Source organism: Oncorhynchus clarkii, chromosome 3, assembly GCF_045791955.1.
Source record: "Oncorhynchus clarkii lewisi isolate Uvic-CL-2024 chromosome 3, UVic_Ocla_1.0, whole genome shotgun sequence".
Taxonomy (NCBI): domain Eukaryota; kingdom Metazoa; phylum Chordata; class Actinopteri; order Salmoniformes; family Salmonidae; genus Oncorhynchus; species Oncorhynchus clarkii.
The window spans coordinates 72,003,456-72,023,828 of NC_092149.1; the positions used below are offsets into that span (position 1 = coordinate 72,003,456).

General features: G+C 45.5%; 1 protein-coding gene across 1 annotated transcript in view; it reads left to right on the forward strand.

The window, feature by feature from the left end:
* Nucleotides 1–20,373, forward strand: part of LOC139403264 (immunoglobulin superfamily member 3-like) — a 130,428-nt gene that overhangs the window by 71,438 nt on the left and 38,617 nt on the right. The window contains exons 3-4 of the mRNA XM_071146933.1: nucleotides 620–1,039; nucleotides 16,291–16,677. Of these exons, the coding sequence (XP_071003034.1) occupies nucleotides 620–1,039; nucleotides 16,291–16,677 (807 nt within the window). The remainder of the gene's footprint in view (nucleotides 1–619; nucleotides 1,040–16,290; nucleotides 16,678–20,373) is intronic.

The following is a 20,373-nucleotide window of genomic DNA, read 5'->3' on the forward strand; positions in this document are numbered from 1 at the left end:
TCACAAGGCAATTCAGAGAAACACACACACATCCTCTGGACTGCTGCTGGGACATGTCATCATCTTCCATCCCAGAATAATCCTGCCGCCCACCGAGCCCCGTCTCTGTATAGAGGGGTTTTACCACTTCTCCCTCTCCCGCTTTTCCTCTCTGTTTTTAACCGGAAGAGTTTGTTTGCTTCTGTTGTCAGCTATACATAGTAGCTCATTCTGAAATGTGTTCTCATTCCAAATACATTGTCTGTATATTTTGAGTGTGTGATCTGCAGGGAAATGCTCTGTTTGAGGTTCCAGTGTTAGGCTGTCATATAGGAGAACGTGCCCTGGCTGGTTGAACACTGTGTGTGTGGTGTGTGCGTGCGTGCTCTGTATGTCTGAGAGGGTTATGCTATACGCCTGGGGCAGGTGTCAACTGATGTAATAGAAATATAACAACAATAAGGTCATATAGCAGATGCTTTCATATAAAGCCACTTAAAGTTGACATATGGGAATGAAAGCCACAACTCTGATCCATCCTCCTACCAAACGATGTGCTCCACCTGTGAGTCATCATATGCCATAGGACCACTGATGTGATACTCATCTCTTCTCTCTTCTTCCTCCTCTCCTCCTGCAGTCATCCCCGACTCCCTCGCTGTCACTGCACCGCCACAGACCCTCTCCCAGGTGGAGGGTGACACGCTCCAGCTCACCTGTGAGGTTTCCCGGGCGACAGAGCAGCACACACACCTGTCTGTAGGTTGGTACCTGCGTTCCCCTGAGGACGCTACCATGTCGCCCCAGGAGATCCTCACTCTGTCCCGAGACTTTGTCCTCCGGGCCGGTGCGCCTTACAAACAGAGGATGACTGCAGGAGACCTGAGACTGGATAAGACCAGCCCTACGTCCTACAGGCTGACCATCCACCGGCTGCAGCCTGCTGACCAGGGCCTGCTCTACTGCCAAGCTGCAGAGTGGATCCAGGACCCCGACCGCAGCTGGTTCACCATGACCCGCAAGCAGGCTGATAAGACCCAGCTACGGATACAGCCCATTGGTGAGTAGGGGGAGATGGGAGTGTGGAGGTGTGACACACACACACAGACTCTTTTTGAGTGAAGATCACTATCTCCCACTAAGCAAAGGAACAACATTAGCACATTTAGACCTAATTGTCTTGCTCATAAGCGTGTGAGTCTCAAGTTTGGGGAAGCACATTTTCACCGTCAAAAATGTAAAGCATTGATGCATCATCACATTTGCAGACTTATGTAAGACAGATGACTATTCCTAATGTCATTAGTAAATTGGATAGTCATAATTTAGGTTAATATAACTCAATCACTATTTGCAAAAAATACTTTTCAATGCAGCGCGTGGTAGAGTATTGGCCTTGACTAGGCTTTATCAAATATGTTTCTTCTCTTTTCTTTGCACAGGAAAAATATGGCCTTTTTTAATTAAAAACAGTTCATGCAATTTTCTACACTTTATATGACTGGAGAGATTAGCAGATTTTTTTTTAAGTGATGAAGATTGTGGCCAAAGCAATTTAGCTAAGGCCAGTTCAGTTGCCTCACTTCAGCCACAATGACCCCTTTGTCTGTGGTGATACAGGACACTTTATTTTTGTCAAAGGCCCAGTCAAGCAATCCCGAACGCAGGGCTTCGGCCAGGTATTTATCAGTGTCCCGTTTGTCAGTGTCCCGTTTATCAGTGTCCCTTTTGTGGTGCTGGAAGTCTTAGTAGATCTCCTATAGTTTTTGCGCATATTATGCAAGCAGACTGGTCCAAGTCATCTGGTTCTCCATTGTCGTTAGGTTTGAAATCGAAAATTGCCTCAATAAGTGATGCTACGTTTTCTTTTGATGCTATGAGAGCCATCTTCTTCACCTCACTACTCCAATCTACAGTAACATCGAAAAAGGTCAGTGGAGTGGAAGAATGTGCAAAGTAGAAATAGAAATAATGGGGTGCAAAGGAGGAAAACAAACAAACAAACACAGTAGGGGAAGAGGTAGTTGTTTGGGCTAAATTATAGATGGGCTATGTAGAGGTGCAGTAATCTGTGAGCTGCTCTGACAGCTGGCGTCCAAAGCCAGTGAGGGAGATAAGTGTTTCCAGCTTCAGAGATTTTTGTAGTTCGTTCCAGTCATTGGCAGCAGAGAACTGGAAGGAAAGGCGGCCAAAGGAGGATTTGGCCTTGGGGATGACCAGAGAGATATACCTGCTGGAGTGCATGCTACAGGTGAGTGCTGCTATGATGAACAGCGAGCTGAGATAAGGGGGGACTTTACCTAGCAGGGTCTTGTAGATGACCTGGAGCCAGTGGGTTTGGCGACGAGTATGAAGCGAGGGCCAGCCAACGAGAGCGTACTACAGGTCGCAGTGGTGGGTAGTATATGGGGCTTTGGTGACAAAACGGGTGGCACTGTGATAGACTGCATCCAATTTATTGAGTAGGGTATTGAAAGCGATTTTGTAGATGACTTTGCCGAAGTCGAGGATCGGTAGGATGGTCAGTTTTACGAGGGTATGTTTGGCAGCATGAGTGAAGGATGCTTTGTTGCGAAATAGGAAGCCAATTCTGGATTTAACTTTGGATTAGAGATGTTTGATGTGAGTCTGGAAGGAGAGTTTACAGTCTAACCAGACACCTAGGTATTTGTAGTTGTCCATATATTCAGTCAGAACCGTCCAGATTAGTGATGCTGGACGGGCGGGCATGTGCGGGCAGCGATCGGTTGAAAAGCATGCATTTAGTTTTACTTGTATTTAAGAGCAGTTGGAGGCCATGGAAGGAGAGCTGTATGGCATTGAAGCTCATCTGGAGGGTTGTTAACACAGTGTCCAAAGAAGGGCCAGAAGTATACAGAATGGTGTCGCCTGCGTAGAGGTGGATCAGAGACTCACCAGCAGCAAGAGCGACATCATTGAAGAATACAGAGAAGAGAGTCAGCCCAACAATTGAAGCTTGTGGCACCCCCATAGAGACTGCCAGAGGCCCGGACAACAGGCCCTCCGATTTGACACACTGAACTCTATCAGAGAAGTAGTTGGTGAACCAGGCGAGGCAATCATTTGAGAAACCAAGGCTATCGAGTCGGCCGATGAGGATGTGGTGATTGACAGAGTCGAAAGCCTTGGCCAAGTCGATGAATACGGCTGCACAGTAATGTCTCTTATTGATGGCGGTTATGATGTCGTTTAGGACCTTGAGCATGGCTGAGGTGCATGCATGACCAGCTCTGACACCAGATTGCATAGCAGAGAAGGTACGGTGGGATTTAAAATGGTCGGTAATCTGTTTGTTAACTTGGCTTTCGAAAACCTTAGAAAGACAGGATAGGATAGATATAGGTCTGTAGCAGTTTGGTTCTAGAGTGTCACCCGCTTTGAAGAGGGGGATGACCGCGGCAGCTTTCCAATCTTTCGGAATCTCAGATGACACGAAAGAGAGGTTGAACAGGCTAGTAATAGGGGATGCAACAATTTCGGCAGATAGTTTTAGAAAGAAAGGGTCCAGATTGTCTAGCCCGGCTGATTTGTAAGGGTCCAGAATTTGCAGCTGTTTCAGAACATCAGCTGACTGGACTTGGGAGAAGGAGAAATGGGGAAGGCTTGGTCGAGTTGCTGTGGGGGGTGCAGTGCTGTTGACCGGGGTAGGGGTAGCCAGATGGAAAGCATGGCCAGCCGTAGAAAAATGCTTATTGAAATTCTCAATTATAGTGGATGTATCTGTGGTGACAGAGTGTTCTTATTGTCCATGGACTTTACAGTGTCCCAGAACTTTTTTGAGTTTGTGTTGCAGGAAGCAAATTTCTGCTTGAAAAAGCTAGCCTTGGCTTTTCTAACTGCCTGTGTATATTGGTTTTTAACTTCCCTGAAAAGTTGCATATCACGGGGGATGTTTGATGCTAATGCAGAATGCCATAGGGTGTTTTTGTGTTGGTTAAGGGCAGTCAGGTCTGGAGAGAACCAAGGGCTATATCTGTTCCTGGTTCTAAATTTCTTGAATGGGGCATGTTTATTTTAGATGGTGAGGAAGGCATTTAAAAAATATATTCCATCAGTAGAGGATGCCTGGTTGAGGTCAATATCCTTCCAGGATACCCGGGCCAGGTCGATTAGACAGGCCTGCTCACTGAAGTGTTTCAGGGAGCGTTTGACAGTGATGAGTGGAGGTCGTTTGACCGCTGACCCATTGCGGATGCAGACAATGAGGCAGTGATCGCTGAGATCTTGGCTGAAAACAGCAGAGGTGTATTTAGAGGGCAAGTTGGTTAGGATGATATCTATGAGGGTGCCTGTGTTTACGGCTTTGGGGTGGTACCTGGTAGGTTCCTTGATAATTTGTGTGAGATTGAGGGCATCAAGCTTAGATTGTAAGATGGCTGGGGTGTTAAGCATGTCCCAGTTTAGGGCACCAAGCAGCACAAGCTCTGAAGAGAGATGGGGGGCAATCAGTTCACATATGGTGTCCAGAGCACAGCTGGGGGCAGAGGGTGGTCTATAGCAGGCGGCAACGGTGAGAGACTTGTTTTTAGAGAGGTGGATTTTTAAAAGTAGAAGTTCAAATTGTTTGGTTACAGACCTGGATAGTAGGACAGAACTCTGCAGGCTATCTCTGCAGTAGATTGCAACACCGCCCCCTTTGGTCATTATATCTTGTCAGAAAATGTTGTAGTTAGGGATGAAGATTTCAGAGTTTTTGGTGTTCTTCCTATGCCAGGATTCAGACACAGCTAGGACAGCCGGGTTGGCAGAGTGTGCTAAAGCAGTGAATAAAACAAACTTAGGGAGGAGGCTTCTAATGTTAACATGCATAAAACCAAGGCTATTACAGTAACAGAAGTCATCAAAAGAGAGCGCCTGGGAAATAGGAGTGGAGCTAGGCACTGCAGGGCCTGGATTCACCTCTACATCACCAGAGGAACGGAGGAGTAGGATAAGGGTACGGCTAAAAGCTATGAGAATTGGTCGTCTAGGACGTCTGGAACAGAGAGTAAAAGGAGCAGATTTCTGGGGGCGATAAAATAGCTTCAAGGTATAATGTACAGACAAAGGTATGGTAGGATGTGAATACAGTGGAGGTAAACCTAGGCATTGAGTGATGATGAGAGAGATATTGTCTCTAGAAACATCATTGAAACCAGGTGATGTCATCGCATGTGTGGGTGGTAGAACTGAAAGGTTGGATAAGGTATAATGAGCAGGGCTAGAGGCTCTACAGTGACATAAGCCAATAAACACTAACCAGAACAGCAATGGACAAGGCATATTGACATTAAGGAGAGGCCTGCTTAGCCGAAGTGATCATAAGGGTCCAGTGAGTAGTGAGGTTGGTTGGGGTCACGGCGATTCAGACAGCTATCCGGGCCATCGGTAGCAAGCTGGCAGAGGATGGAGGTGTGTTTTTAGCCACCTCGTGTGTTTCCATCTGTAGATTAGTGGGGTTCCGTGTGGTATTCAACCACTGGGTGAAAAGACAAAGACATGTTTACACAAGCACATATACAGTGCCTTGCGAATGTATTCGGCCCCCTTGAACTTTGCGACCTTTTGCCACATTTCAGGCTTCAAACATAAATATATAAAACTGTATTTTCTTGTGAAGAATCAACAACAAGTGGGACACAATCATGAAGTGGAACGACATTTATTGGATATTTCAAACTTTTTTAACAAATCAAAAACTGAAAAATTGGGCGTGCAAAATTATTCAGCCCCTTTACTTTCAGTGCAGCAAACTCTCTCCAGAAGTTCAGTGAGGATCTCTGAATGATCCAATGTTGACCTAAATGACTAATGATGATAAATACAATCCACCTGTGTGTAATCAAGTCTCCGTATAAATGCACCTGCACTGTGATAGTCTCAGAGGTCCGTTAAAAGCGCAGAGAGCATCATGAAGAACAAGGAACACACCAGGCAGGTCCGAGATACTGTTGTGAAGAAGTTTAAAGCCGGATTTGGATACAAAAAGATTTCCCAAGCTTTAAACATCCCAAGGAGCACTGTGCAAGCGATAATATTGAAATGGAAGGAGTATCAGACCACTGCAAATCTACCAAGACCTGGCCGTCCCTCTAAACTTTCAGCTCATACAAGGAGAAGACTGATCAGAGATGCAGCCAAGAGGCCCATGATCACTCTGGATGAACTGCAGAGATCTACAGCTGAGGTGGGAGACTCTGTCCATAGGACAACAATCAGTTGTATATTGCACAAATCTGGCCTTTATGGAAGAGTGGCAAGAAGAAAGCCATTTCTTAAAGATATCCATAAAAAGTGTCGTTTAAAGTTTGCCACAAGCCACCTGGGAGACACACCAAACATGTGGAAGAAGGTGCTCTGGTCAGATGAAACCAAAATTGAACTTTTTGGCAACAATGCAAAACGTTATGTTTGGCGTAAAAGCAACACAGCTGAACACACCATCCCCACTGTCAAACATGGTGGTGGCAGCATCATGGTTTGGGCCTGCTTTTCTTCAGCAGGGACAGGGAAGATGGTTAAATTTGATGGGAAAATGGATGGAGCCAAATACAGGATCATTCTGGAAGAAAACCTGATGGAGTCTGCAAAAGACCTGAGACTGGGACGGAGATTTGTCTTCCAACAAGACAATGATCCAAAACATAAAGCAAAATCTACAATGGAATGGTTCAAAAATAAACATATCCAGGTGTTAGAATGGCCAAGTCAAAGTCCAGACCTTAATCCAATCGAGAATCTGTGGAAAGAACTGAAAACTGCTGTTCACAAATGCTCTCCATCCAACCTCACTGAGCTCGAGCTGTTTTGCAAGTAGGAATGGGAAAAAATGTCATTCTCTCGATGTGCAAAACTGATAGAGACATACCCCAAGCGACTTACAGCTGTAATCGCAGCAAAAGGTGGTGCTACAAAGTATTAACTTAAGGGGGCTGAATAATTTTGCACGCCCAATTTTTCAGTTTTTGATTTGTTAAAAAAGTTTGAAATATCCAATAAATGTCGTTCCACTTCATGATTGTGTCTCACTTGTTGTTGATACTTCACAAAAAAATACAGTTTTATATCTTTATGTTTGAAGCCTGAAATGTGGCAAAAGGTCGCAAAGTTCAAGGGGGCCGAATACTTTCGCAAGGCACTGTATTTATACCCTCCTACTACGAGGAGTCACCTCCTTGCACATCTAGATAGCCAACATGTCTGTTGCTAGTCAGGAACTTCATTGGTTCCTCTCACTCACTGGTGTAGTCATGGCCCCGCCTCCTGCTAGAACCTTTGTGGGCATGCAAGTATAAATGTGTGACAAGACTGTTCCCCCTCACTTCATCTGACCTGACCTCGGGCCGAATTCCTAACTCCTCCCTAATCCACGACTGTCCAACCTTATCAGTGGCTGAAACCAGACTGTTGCTCTTTGCCTCCTTCCATAGGATCCACTGATTAACTTTTCATACACCTAGTTCTTATCCACCCTCCATTGACCCCAACATATACATTTACATTTTTACATGTAAAGTAATCAATAATTTCTGGTATGGTAACATGAATAAGTGTATTTCAAGCTAGATTCCAACACCATTCACCGCCACCCTGTAGGCTATAGGATTTATAGGTACCCCTGGTCCCCACTTTTCACCCCACAACCTCCCCACTTGACCTTCAGACTCTCTCCTATTCACGCATATTGTGGATTTGCTGATTTCGCATCAACAGATAGTTGGAAAGAGGAGGAGATGTATACAGTTTAATAGACAGACTAAATTATCAAAACAATACCATATAATCAATAGTTAACACTCCCGCTGTGGGTAAAGTACTTCTATAATAAAATAAAGTTGTTCAAACATTTTTTTAAGAAATTCTATTTTCATGATGGTCTTCATCCAAAACCGTCAATGTCACGGTTATCCAATTACTGTCACAGCCCTAGGGAGATGTGTGGAGATAGCTTCTTGTTATAATGATCTGATAATAAGCTGTCGACCTCTCCAACCCAGCAGACCGGGAACAAGAGCAGAGTCTTAGCTACACACACACACTGAAACACACAACATGAAATACAGGGCCCCTGTACACTACAGAACAATGGTGTCTTTCTACAGTTCCAGGAACACTATTCCAGCAGATCTATATGATGACTGATTATTAGCAGAATGACGGTAGAATTATTAATAGATTCTTAAGCATTTGCAACAATGGAAACATTTTTGTTTTCCTCCTGTGAGCAGTGAACGCTCTTGATGCCGCCTCAAATGGTGATCAGAGGATGTTGGATATGAAGGCTCTCTGTGTCTCAGAAGAGTGTTAAGTCAGCCAGGAGAGGCACAAAGAGCTCTGCCTCTTCTCTCTCTCTTTTCTCTCTCTCTCTCCTATAATCCATAATGGATGGGAGTGTTGTAACGTGACAAAAGGTGTAGATCAAGGCGTGTGCGTGTGTACACCTGCGTGTGTGTGTGTGCATGTGTGTCTCCTTCATTAAGCTGTGTGTATTGAAGAGAGAGAGAAAGAGGATCCAGAGACAGCCCCATCACTGGCTAATCACCCACAAACAGAGAGGAGAGGCCAGACATGGACAGAATCCTAATTTTTATTTATTTATTTTATTTCACCTTTATTTAACAAGGTAGGCCAGTTGACATTGTCATTTACAACTGCGACCTGGCCAAGATAAAGAAAAGCAGTGCGACAAAGACAACAACACAGAGTTACACATTGTTTTATATTTTACCTTTATTTAACAAGGCAAGTCAGTTAAAAACAAATTCTTATTTTCAATGACGGCCTAGGAACAGTGGGTTAACTGCCTTGTTCAAGGCAGAAAGACAGATTTTTACCTTGTCAGCTCTGGGATTCAATCTTGCAACCTTTCGGTTACTAGTCCAACACTCTAACCACTAGGCTACCTGCCGCCCCGATAATGGGATAAACAAACGTACAGTCAATAACACAATAGAAAAAGTCTATGTACAGTGTGTGCAAATGTAGTAAGATTAGAGAGGTAAGGCAATAAATAGTCCACAGAGGTGAAATAATTACAATTTAGCATTAACACTGGAGTGATAGATGTGCAGATGATGATGTGCAGGTTGAGATACTGGGGTGCAAAAGAGAAAGAAGATAAATAACAATATGGGGATGAGGTAGTTGGGTGTGTTATTTACAGATTGGATGTGTACAGGTACAGTGATCGGTAAGCTGCTCTGACAGTTGATGCTTACAATTAGAGAGGGAGATATAAGTCTCCAGCTTCAGTGATTTTTGCAATTAGGTTCCAGTCATTGGCAACAGAGAACTGGAAGGCAAGGTGGCCAAAGTAAGTGTTGGCTTTGGGGATGACCAGTGAAATATACCTGCTGGAGCGCATGCTACGGGTGGATGTTGCTATGGTGGCCAGTGAGCTGAGATAAGGCGTGGCTTTACCGAGCAAAGATTTATAGATGACCTGTAGCCAGTGGGTTTGGCGACGAATATGTAGCGAGGGCCAGCCAACGAGAGCATACAGGTCACAATGGTGGGTAGTATATGGGGCTTTGGTGACGAAACAGATAGCACTGTGATAGACTACATCCAGTTTGCTGAGTACAGTGTTGGGGGCTATTTTGTAGCTGACATCACCAAAGTCAAGGATCGGTAGGATAGTCAGTTTTACGTCGGTATGTTTGGCAGCATGAGTGATGGAGGCTTTGTTACGAAATAGGAAGCCGATTCTATATTTAATTTTGGATTGGAGATGCTTAATGTGAGTCTAACCAGACACCTAGTTGTCCACATATTCTAAGTCAGAACCGTCCAGAGTAATGGTGCTGGTCGGACGGGTGCAGGTAGCAATCGGTTGAAGAGCATGCATTTAGTTTTACTAGCATTTAAAAGCAGTTGGAGGCCACGGAAGGAGTGTTGTATGGCATTGAAGCTCGTTTGGAGGTTTGTTAACACATTGACCAATGAAGTGCCAGATGTATACAGAATGGTGTCGAGAATACAGAGAAGAGAGTCGACCCGCAAATTGAAGCCTGTGGCACCCCCATAGAGACTGCCAGATGTCCGGCCACAGGCCCTCTGATTTTATACTGATCTCGATCTGAGAAGTAGTTGGTGAACCAGGTGAGGTCATTTGAGAAACCAAGGCTATTGAGTCCGCTGATAAGAATGCGGTGATTGACAGAGTCAAAAGCCTTGGCCAGTTCGATGAAGACGGCTGCACAGTACTGTTTTTATCGATGGCGGTTATGATATCGTTTAGGACCTTGAGTATGGCTGAGGTGCACCCATTACCAGCTCGGAAACCAGATTGCATAGTGGAGAAGGTACGGTGGGATTCGAAATGGTCGGTGATCTGTTTGTTTACTTGGCTTTTGAAGATTTTCTAAAGGCAGGGCAGTATAGATATGTCTATAACAGTTTGGGTCTAGAGTGTCTCCCCCTTTGAAGAGGGGGATGGCAGCTTTCTGATCTTTGGGGATCTCAGATGATATGAAAGAGAGGTTGAACAGGCTAGTAATAGGGGTTGCAACAATTTCAGTGGATAATTTTAGAAAGTGAGGGTCCAGATTGTCTAGCCCAGCTGATTTGTAGGGATCCAGATTTTGAAGCTCTTTCAGAACATCAGATGTCTGGTTTTGGGTGATGGAGAAGCAGGGGGGGGGCTTGGGCAAGTTGCTGCTGGGGGTGCTGAAATGTTGGCCGGGTAGGGGTAGCCAGGTGGAAAGCATGGCCAGCCGTAGAAAAATTCTTATTGAAATTATCGATTATCATAGATTTATCGGAGGTGACAGTGTTTCCTAGTCTCAGTGCAGTGGGTAGCTGCAAAGAGGTGCTCTTATTCTCTATGGATTTTACAGTGTCCCAGAACTTTTTGGAGTTTATGCTACAGGATGCAAATTTTAGTTTGAAATGCTAGCCTTAGCTTTCCTAACTGAATGTGTATATTGGTTCCTGACTTCCCTGAAAAGTTGCATATCGCAGGGTCTATTCGATGCTAATGCAGAACGCCACAGGATATTTTTGTGCTGGTCAAGGGCAGTCAAGTCTGGGGTGAACCAAGGGCTATATCTGTTCTTAGTTCTAAATCTTTTTGAATGGAGCATGCTTATTTAAGATGGTGAAGAAAGCTCTTTTAAAGAGCATCCAGGCATCCTTTACTGACGGAATGAGGTCAATACCCTTCCAGGATACCCAGGCCAGGTTGATTAGAAAGGCCTGCTCGCTGAAGTGTTTTAGGGAGCATTTGACAGTGATGAGGGGTGGTTGTTTGACCGTGGACCCATTACGGACGTAGGCATTGAGGCAGTGATCGCTGAGATCCGGGTTGAAGACAGCAGAAGTGTATTTAGAGGTCAAGTTGGTCAGGATGATATCTAAGAGGGTGCCCATGGTCACGGCTTTAGGGTTGTACCTGGTAGGTTCCTTGATCATTTGTGTGAGATCGAGGGCATCTAGCTTAGATTGTAGGACTGCCAGGGTGTTAAGCATATCCCAGTTTTGGTCTCCTAACATTTTGAACTCTGAAGATAGATTGGGGGGGGGGCAATCATTTTACATATGGTGCCCAGGGCACAACTGTGGTCTGAGGGGGGTCTATAACAAGCTGCAACGGTGAGAGACTTGTTTCTGGAAAAGTGGATTTTTAAAAGTAGAAGCTCAAATTGTTTGGGCACAGACCTGGATAGTATGACAGAACTCTGCAGGCTATCTCTGCAGTAGATTACAACTCCGCCCCCTTTGGCAGTTCTATTTTGTCGGAAAATGTTGTAATTGGGGATGAAAATTTCAGGATTTTTGGTGGTCTTCCTAAGCCAGGATTCAGACACAGCTAGGACATCAGCGTTGGCGGAGTGTGCTAAAGCAGCGACTAAAACAAACTTAGGGAGGAGGCTTCTGATGTTAACATGCATGAAACCAAGGTTTTTCTCTACATCACCAGAGGAACAGAGGAGGAGGATAAGGGTACGGCTAAAGGCTATAAGAACTGGTCATCTAGTGCGTTTGGAACAGAGAGTAAAAGGAGCAAATTTCTGGGGGCGATAAAATAGATTCAAGGCATAATGTACAGACAAGGGTATGGTAGGATGTGAGTACAGTGGAGGTAAACCTAGGCATTGAGTGACAGTGAGAGAGGTTTTGTCTCTGGAGGCACCAGTTAAGCCAGGTGAGGTTACCACATTTGTAAGGCGTATTGGGCAGGGCTATGGGCTCTACAGTGAAATAAGACTAATCACTAACCAAAACAGCAAAGACGAGGCGTATTGACATTAGGGAGAGGCATGTGAAGCCGAGTGTTCATAGGGTCCATTGTGTAGCAATAGATGAGTCAGGGAGCCGATTCAGTAGTTGCTACTACGTTAGGCGAGCTGGAGACACGGCGATTCTGACAGCTAGTGGGCCGGGGCTAGCAGATTGGCCTCCGGTGGCATCGCAACGGAAGAGCCTGTTGAAACCACCTCGGACGAATACGTCGGCAGACCAGTCGTGATGGATCGGCGGGGCTCCATGATGGCAGTAAAGGGTCCAGGCCAATTGGCAAAAGAGGTATTGTAGCCCAAGAATTGGCTGGTGGACCTCTTCCGCTAGCCAGGAGATGGGCCTAGCTCGAGGCTAGCTCAATGCTAATTGGTGCTTGCTTCGGAACAGAGACGTTAGCCAGGAGTAGCCACTAGGATTGCAGCTAGCTACCTGCGATGATCCGGTGTAAAGGTTCAAACTTGCGGTAGGAATCCAGAGATGTGATAGAGAAAAAGCAGTCCGATATGCTCTGGGTTGTAATCGCGCTGTGCAGACTGGCAGGTATTGACCGAGCTGAGGCTTGCTGGTGTCCGAGTTAACGGTGAAGTGGCTAACTGACTACTAGCTAGTAGCTAGTTAGCTGGCTAGCCTCTGATGGGGGTTCCGGTTGTAATGTTCTAAAGTTCAAAATAGCAGATTCATACCACATTGGGTGAGGCGGGTTGCAGGAGAGTATATTCAGTCCGTAGATGGAAAGTGAGATTAAAATATATATTACATTTATACGGAAAAAACAATATTTACACGGGACAGGACGGGGCAAGACAGAACACATGTCCGACTGCTTCACCATCTTGGAACAAAGGACCTCTCCTTCTCTTTCCATCTCTCTCTATCTCATTCCTATTTACACATCCCTCATGTTATCTTTCTCTCTCTAAAACGTCACATTTTTTGCTTTCGCTCCATCTCTCCCCCTTTCTCCTTGTCTCTTTTCCCACCTCTCTCACTTCCGAACTCATTTAAGACATATCTCTATCTTGTTTTCCTTTCTCTCTACATCTCATTGTCTATTTTCTCTCACTTTCTTTACATGTTTAATTTGTTGCAAACATTGAAGGGTACGTCTCCACTTTTACCTGCTCTCTTCCTCCATGTCTCTCACCCCTCAACATTGCCTTGACACAGTTCAGGTTGTATTTTTTAGGACCAATCATAGCAAAACATTTCAAACAGTTGTACCAAGGAAAACGTAAACGAGTATTTCTAATTGGAAGAATATAGTACCTCCCCATTTTGACCTGATTGCTTCAGTTTCGTGCCTAGTGAATACGACCTGGCTGTGTTTGTTGTTGAAATCTAAGTTGAGGCAGTGTCCTTATAAAGCAGGGCACAGCTCCTTGAGTTTACAGTCAGCCCATCTCTGATTTCACAATGCAATATACTGCCGCTTCATTGGTCAGCGAGGGCCAGATTGCCACTGGCCTTTTTTTGGCATCTGCTTTCCACTCTATTAGGGATGAGCTGTGTGTGTGTGTGTGTGTGTGTGTGTGTGTGTGTGTGTGTGTGTGTGTGTGTGTGTGTGTGTGTGTGTGTGTGTGTGTGTGTGTGTGTTAGGGAGGTGATGCAATGTGTGTGTGAATTGTGTGTAAGTATGCGTGTATCTGTCCAGTTAGTGCCAGACTGTTAGCTGTTAGGCTCAGTGTTATTTACAGACAAGCGGCCAGCATGAAAGCTCACTGTTTGTGCGTGTAAACAGTCCCCCCATCCACCCCAAAGCCATAAGGCTGCTACATAGTTAACCAAATAGCTTGTTTTTGGACTCTTCACATACGCTGCTGCTACTGTATATTATCTGTCACTTTATTCCTAGTTAAATGTACATATCTAAATGCACATCGACCTGGTACTGGTACCCCGTGTATATAGCCAAGTTATCATGACTCATTGTGTATTTATTATTACTTTTATTATTACATGTTTTACTTTCCTATTCTAGCACTATTTCTGTTTCTCTGCATTGTTGGGAAGCATTACACCTGAAGCATGTGACATTACACCCCCTCCCCTATTCCCATAACACTTCCCCACATAACTAATCATACCCAGGCAAACAGCAGTCTTTGAACTTTGCCTCATGACTGTGTTTTCTCAGGAAGTCTGTTTAAAGTCTTTATTACAGCCGGAGGTTAGCACCTCTCTGAGTGAGCCAGGCAGAGAGGAGCGGAGCGGGAGAGATGCACAGAGCTCACCGCCGCTCGTCATGTGGAAATGAGTACTGTAAATAAAACGCCAGCGTCGCCGTATGCGGAGTGCATCTGTAATTGGGAGCCCAGTCAGAGGTGTAGGCAGTGAAGGCTGTGCTAACAATGTTTGCTCCGTCTTCTCTCTTCTCTCTCAAACAGCACAGGAAGAGCGAGGGAGGGGAGAAGCAATGCTTTTTTCGTCTGCTGGAGAGAATCTTAATTGGCTGTGTTTTTGTCTTGGAGGTGAAACCAAGGGGAGAGGAGGAGGCTGGAGGAGCGGTGCTTTACTGTGGGCATAGCTGACTAGTTGTGTTACTCCCCCTTTCTCTCTTCTTGCCTCTCTCGCTCTCTCTTTCTCTATTCCTCCAATGTGAGGCAACCTACATTAAAGAACAGGATGTGGTGGTGTAATGCTATGAATGTTATATGCTCTTATTTAAAGCAGGTCTCTAGCCCAAGCAGCTAGTCAAGCCCTCATGCGTTATATGAGGATAAGGGAACAGCCTAAATCAGTTGATGAATCTCTGTCTGTCTGTCTGTCTGTCTGTCTGTCTGTCTGTCTGTCTGTCTGTCTGTCTGTGTCAGTGGGTGAGTGAGACTGGCAGAGCTTAAACTATACTGATGCCAAATGTTTTTTTTTATTTTTTAGATTAGATTCAACTTTGTCATTGAACAAGTACAGTACAATGAAATGCAGTTAGCATCTGACCAGAAGTGCAAATAAAAGAGAAACAATTATGTACAATGTATGTATACATTTGCAATGAAGGCAAATGGCAAGTCTAAATGTGCAATGAAGGTAAATTGAAAGTGCAAGGAGGCATGCAACTGAAATACAGGGATAGCAGCAATGAGGTTACCGAGGTTAACATGTACATATACAACTGAATAATGTCCTTAATCAGACTTTGCAAAGCAATATCAGAGTCAAATAGTACAGCGAAAGAGTGCAGTGCAACAAGGTCCCTGAGAGGGAGTACTAAGTGGTAGGATATGGCTAGTTTTTTAATTTTATCTTTATTTAACTAGGCAAGTCAGTTAAGAACACATTCATATTTTCAGTAACAGTCTAGGAACAGTGGGGTAACTTCCTTGTTCAGGGGCAGAATGACAGATTTTTACCTTGTCAGCTCAGGGATTTGATCTTGCAACCTTTCGGTTACAGGTCCAACGCTCTAACCACTAGGATACCTGCCGCCCCAGTGCCATGTCACAGAGTTCAGCAGGGTTACAGTAGCTGGAAAGAAGCTGTTCTTGAGCCTGCTAGTGTGGGAATGCAAACAGTTTGCCGCGCGCCCTACGCAGACACAGCTTGTGCTGGAGGTCTATGATGGCAGGGAGCTGGGCAGCTTTTAGTCTTCCTGTAATCCTTCCTTGGTTTTCTTTGCATTGAGGACCAGGTTGCCACCCCGCTTCCCTGGCCTTTGTTTGCGATCTTGACGCCGTCTCTGGGCACTTCCTCTCGGCGATGTTTCAGTCTCCCGGGGCGTCTTCGCGATCTCCAGTGGAAGTTGTAAAATCGCAAAATCTGGGCACACACCGAGCCTTGCGTTGTACACGAGCCGCCATGATCTGGGGTTGGGGATCTGGGGGTTAGTAGGGATGACAATTTTCTCTTATCCCTTAGCCCCTTCCTTCCCCCACTCGCTTCTAACCTGCCTCCCTCCCTCCCCCATATTGGGACTTCAGCATCCATTAACATTCTCTTTTGATTAGGGACTGGAGTATAAAGATGTGTTGACACATTGACATGTGCTCTCTGGAGACAGGAGGAGCTCAACTCTGCTTAAACTGCTTTGCAACTCATTTTATCTCTCTCTCTTTTATCCCCCTCTCCCACCCCCAGATCGGGACTTCTCTATCCAGGTGAGCACGGAGCGGCGGTCCTTCACAGCGGGCGAGCCGCTGGAGCTGCGCTGCACCATCGATGCCCAGAGCGTGCCCGAGCGCTTCTTCTCGGTGTCGTGGGTGTTCAGCAGCTCGCCAGTGGCCGTGATAGGGCCCAGCGCTGTGCCCGTCCTGGGACTTGACTACGTGGCGCGCGAGGCCGCTGGTCACATGACTGTGCGCAAGGAGAGCCCCAATGTGCACTTGCTTAAGCTGCAGCACCTCCGACCAGAGGATGCTGGGAAATACATCTGTAGGGTCACGGAGAGGGAGAAGACACCCACCGGGGACTTTATAGACCGGAGCAAGAGGTCACGCAACGTCCAGATCACCGTCCAGCCCATCAGTGAGTATCAACACGGCACCCTATTGGCCCCTGGGTTAGTAACCAGGCCTCCCATTAACCACTTGGTCAGTTAAACCAGAGATTTTCAAACCTGGGTCCACTGAGGTTCTGCAGGGGGGGTTATATGTGGAAAATGTATATTTTCTGAATATCGCTAGCTGGATAACATTTGTATGTCTCTGCGTCCAGTATAAACAAAGTTAGAGGTAGTATCACAAGCCAATGCTAACTAACATTAGCCCAGTGATTGTGGAAGTAGATAAATATATATATATAGGGAGAATCTAAAATGTTCTCTACGCCACCAAGATTCTTTGTAGCTAATAGAATATGTTAGAGTTTACACTTCATCTTACAATGAACTGTGGGGAGGTCAAAATAATGAAACTGTCTACCAAATCTATTAATTTAATGTTGATTACTTCTCCTTGCCATTATCATTCACCTGATGATAAGACAAGATGTGACCTTTTTTATTTTTTGCTAACATATGATGAGTGTCCCTGGGTTGCCGGTTTGCCTGGGCATGAGGTCCCGGCATCTAATTGTCCCTTTGATAATAGTATTCCTTTTTAATGATATGCATGATGTATTCTCCCAGAGCCCCCTCTGTCTCTCGGTCAGATACCTTTCTTCCCAGAGAACAGCAGCGCCTGAGTCACTCTGAGAATAAAGGCATTCTTTATTCTACCATTATTTTCTGTGTCAGTGGATTGCTAAAGTTAGGTAATGCAGTATTAGGGTCCTTCACATTCCCTCAGCTCGGGGCTGCGAGCAAAAGCTACTAGCTTGGATAATGGAGAAAGCTGGCGAGGAGGATGGAGGACGCTGAGCTAACAGGCGTGAAATGAGAGTGTGGAGAAGGAGAGAGGGAGAGAGAGAGAGAGAATGGGGCCTACCTCTCCAGGGCCCACTAATGGATCCCTGGGCTAAATTACTGTGTTCTGCTGGGTTCGAGGGACTCAGCTGGGCTTTCAGAGGGGTGGCCGCTAGGGATGTGCTGGAGCACAAGCTAATACAACACCCCCAAAAACTTGCAGGGCACAATGTTCTCTTCCTCTCTCTTTCTGTTTACTAGTGAAGTAACTCCCCTCTGGTCTTCAGCTCTATAACCCCTCTACAGCACCCTCCCTCCTCTCTATCCCTCCTCTCTATCCCTCCTCTCTATCCCTCCTCTCTATCCCTCACTCTTTCTTTCACTATAAGGGCTGGTCTTGAATCCTAAATCCAGCTGCTACCAGCATTAAAACACAATAACAACCCACCCCAACTCACCCTGAATAAATCAAATCAAATGTATTGGTCACATACACGTGTTTAGCAGATGATATTGCAGGTGTAGCGAAATGTTTTTATTACCTTTTTTGTAATACGGTAATAACACAAAGACATTCTGGGCTAATAATGTAAGAAGTAACACATAAAAAAAAATGCAAAGTTGCCTAGGGGCTAGAAGCACGGCTCAACTATCTATCGGCGCCATTTTTAGGAGTAGTTCACTATTTTACATCTTGCAAGATGGTTGCTCACCCTGAAAGTAGTCTATGGAGCAGGAGAAAATAAAATGTAATCAAATCACATTTTATCGGTCACATACACATGTTTAAGGTGTTATTGCGGGTGTAGCGAAATGCTTCTATCGTTCAGTTTTCTTTAAACAGCCACTACATACTTCAGCTAACTTTAGCCACCACAACCTAACAATCAATGGAAGTAATAGGGGCATGTGAGCATTTTTTTTATGGCCAATTGACCTTTTAAGTAACATCAAACCAAATATGGAGTAGATTTGAATTGATTTCAGGTGATTTGGACATATTTTTTGTAAACACACATTCTTCCATCACTTCAATTTGTTGTTAGCTTGTGGTAGCTAAGGTTAGCTGAAGTTTGTAGTGGCTGAACCATGGATTACAGTTTTCTCTTGGCCCAAAGACTACTTTCAGGATGAGGGACCATCTAACATCAAGTTGTGAATAGTGAACTACTCCTTTAAGCAAGCACCCCCAACCTCATCCCACTCCCGCCCAAAACTGTCCCCAAACAAAGCCCCTCTGGCCTCGGCATGGCTCCAGTAATCCCCAAAATGCTGCCTAATGGGACCTTTTGTTTCCCTAACAGAGGTTTAATGTTCTATATAAGCATTTTATGGAGTTTTTACAGTGTAATAACCATGATTACAGCAGGGAGGGAGGTCAAAATGTACCGGGCTGCAGGCAGCGAGAAGAGAGGTATGGGGTCAAGGTGACTCCCCTATACAGACAACACCCCCGACGCACCTACCTCTAGTTACCACCACTTGTATCTGGGCCAATTAGACAGTGGCCTCTGTGTGGCCCTGATTGGGGGGATGGGTTGATGGGGGAGTATGGGTTAGAGAGGGCTGAGAGCGGGAGGGCAGGCAGAGGGAACAGAGAGCTGTAAACAGTGCTGACAAATCAGTCCTGATGGATGAGTTTACCTTGCAGGGGAGAGGGGTCCTGAAGCGCTGCTATGAATTACAAACACACACAGAGAAAGAGAGAGAAAGAGAGAGAGAGATGGGGGGAGCGAGCGAGTGAGAGTGGGGCAGTAGACGGAAAGGAACGGAGATAGAGAGGGGATTAAAGAGGAGGGGGGGAGGAAAAACACACAGTGAAAAGATATAGGTGAAAAGAGAACAATGAAGGAAGGGAGATGGGGGAGACAAGTTACAAGTGGTAGACATAAAAAGAGGAAAAAGATCTGAGATTTAAAGAGAGAAGGAGAAAAACAGGCAGGTTTGAAGAGGAGAGAAGCTGCCCTCTGCCTGCTTAACCATGTGTGATGTTCACGCACATCCACATTGACACTTAGAGCTGAGAGACGGAGAGAATGTATAATGTATTTAACACCGAAAAAAGCTGGGTTGAAATCAAAAGACGGAGGGAGGAAGAGAAACGGATGGAGGCATTCCTTTTGTTCATCGAAGTGTGAAAGGCTACTTCATTCTTTATTCTCCCAAGAGCTTGTTAGGAGGGGTGGTTAGCTCTGAGAAAACCTCTGATGGCAGAGAGAACGAAATGGAGAGAACGAGGGAGAGAGAGAGGGAGAGGGAAAGAAGCCTTCCCTGTGTCTCTGGAGACTAAGCCCATCACCCCGAGGGTTAAGGGGGTGTTTTGGCTGGGCAGCGCTCCACCAGGCTCTGCCGTGTGTGAAAGAACTTGATGTGATGCGAGAAGGAGTGAGGGGCTTTTTAAAGCACAGAGGACGGACGGCTGAACACTTTTATCCTTCTATCCTGCACTTTCTTCTGAGGCGGAATCCCTCAGACGCTGAGCCGTGTGATCTCAGGGCCGGCCCCGGGTGGACTGGGGGTAGATGCTGCATTACATTTGGTTTCAGAAGTGGGATCTGCTAACCCCCACGCATCAGTCCACTGGGGTCTGTGTGTGTCTGACATTCTCTCGCTCTCTGCTCAGGTGCCCCTAGGCTAAAGTAGAGGGATCATCTCCAGAGACACACATGCTGCTGTGTCATACATACAGTACCAGTCAAAAGTTTGGATACACCTACTCATAGTAACCAAAAAATTGTTAAACAAATCAAAATATATTTTTTATTCTTTAAAGTAGCCACCCTTTGCCTTGATGGCAGCTTTGCACACGCTTGGCATTCTCTCAACCAGCTTCACCTGGAATGCTTTTCCAACAGTCTTGAATGAGTTCCCACATATGC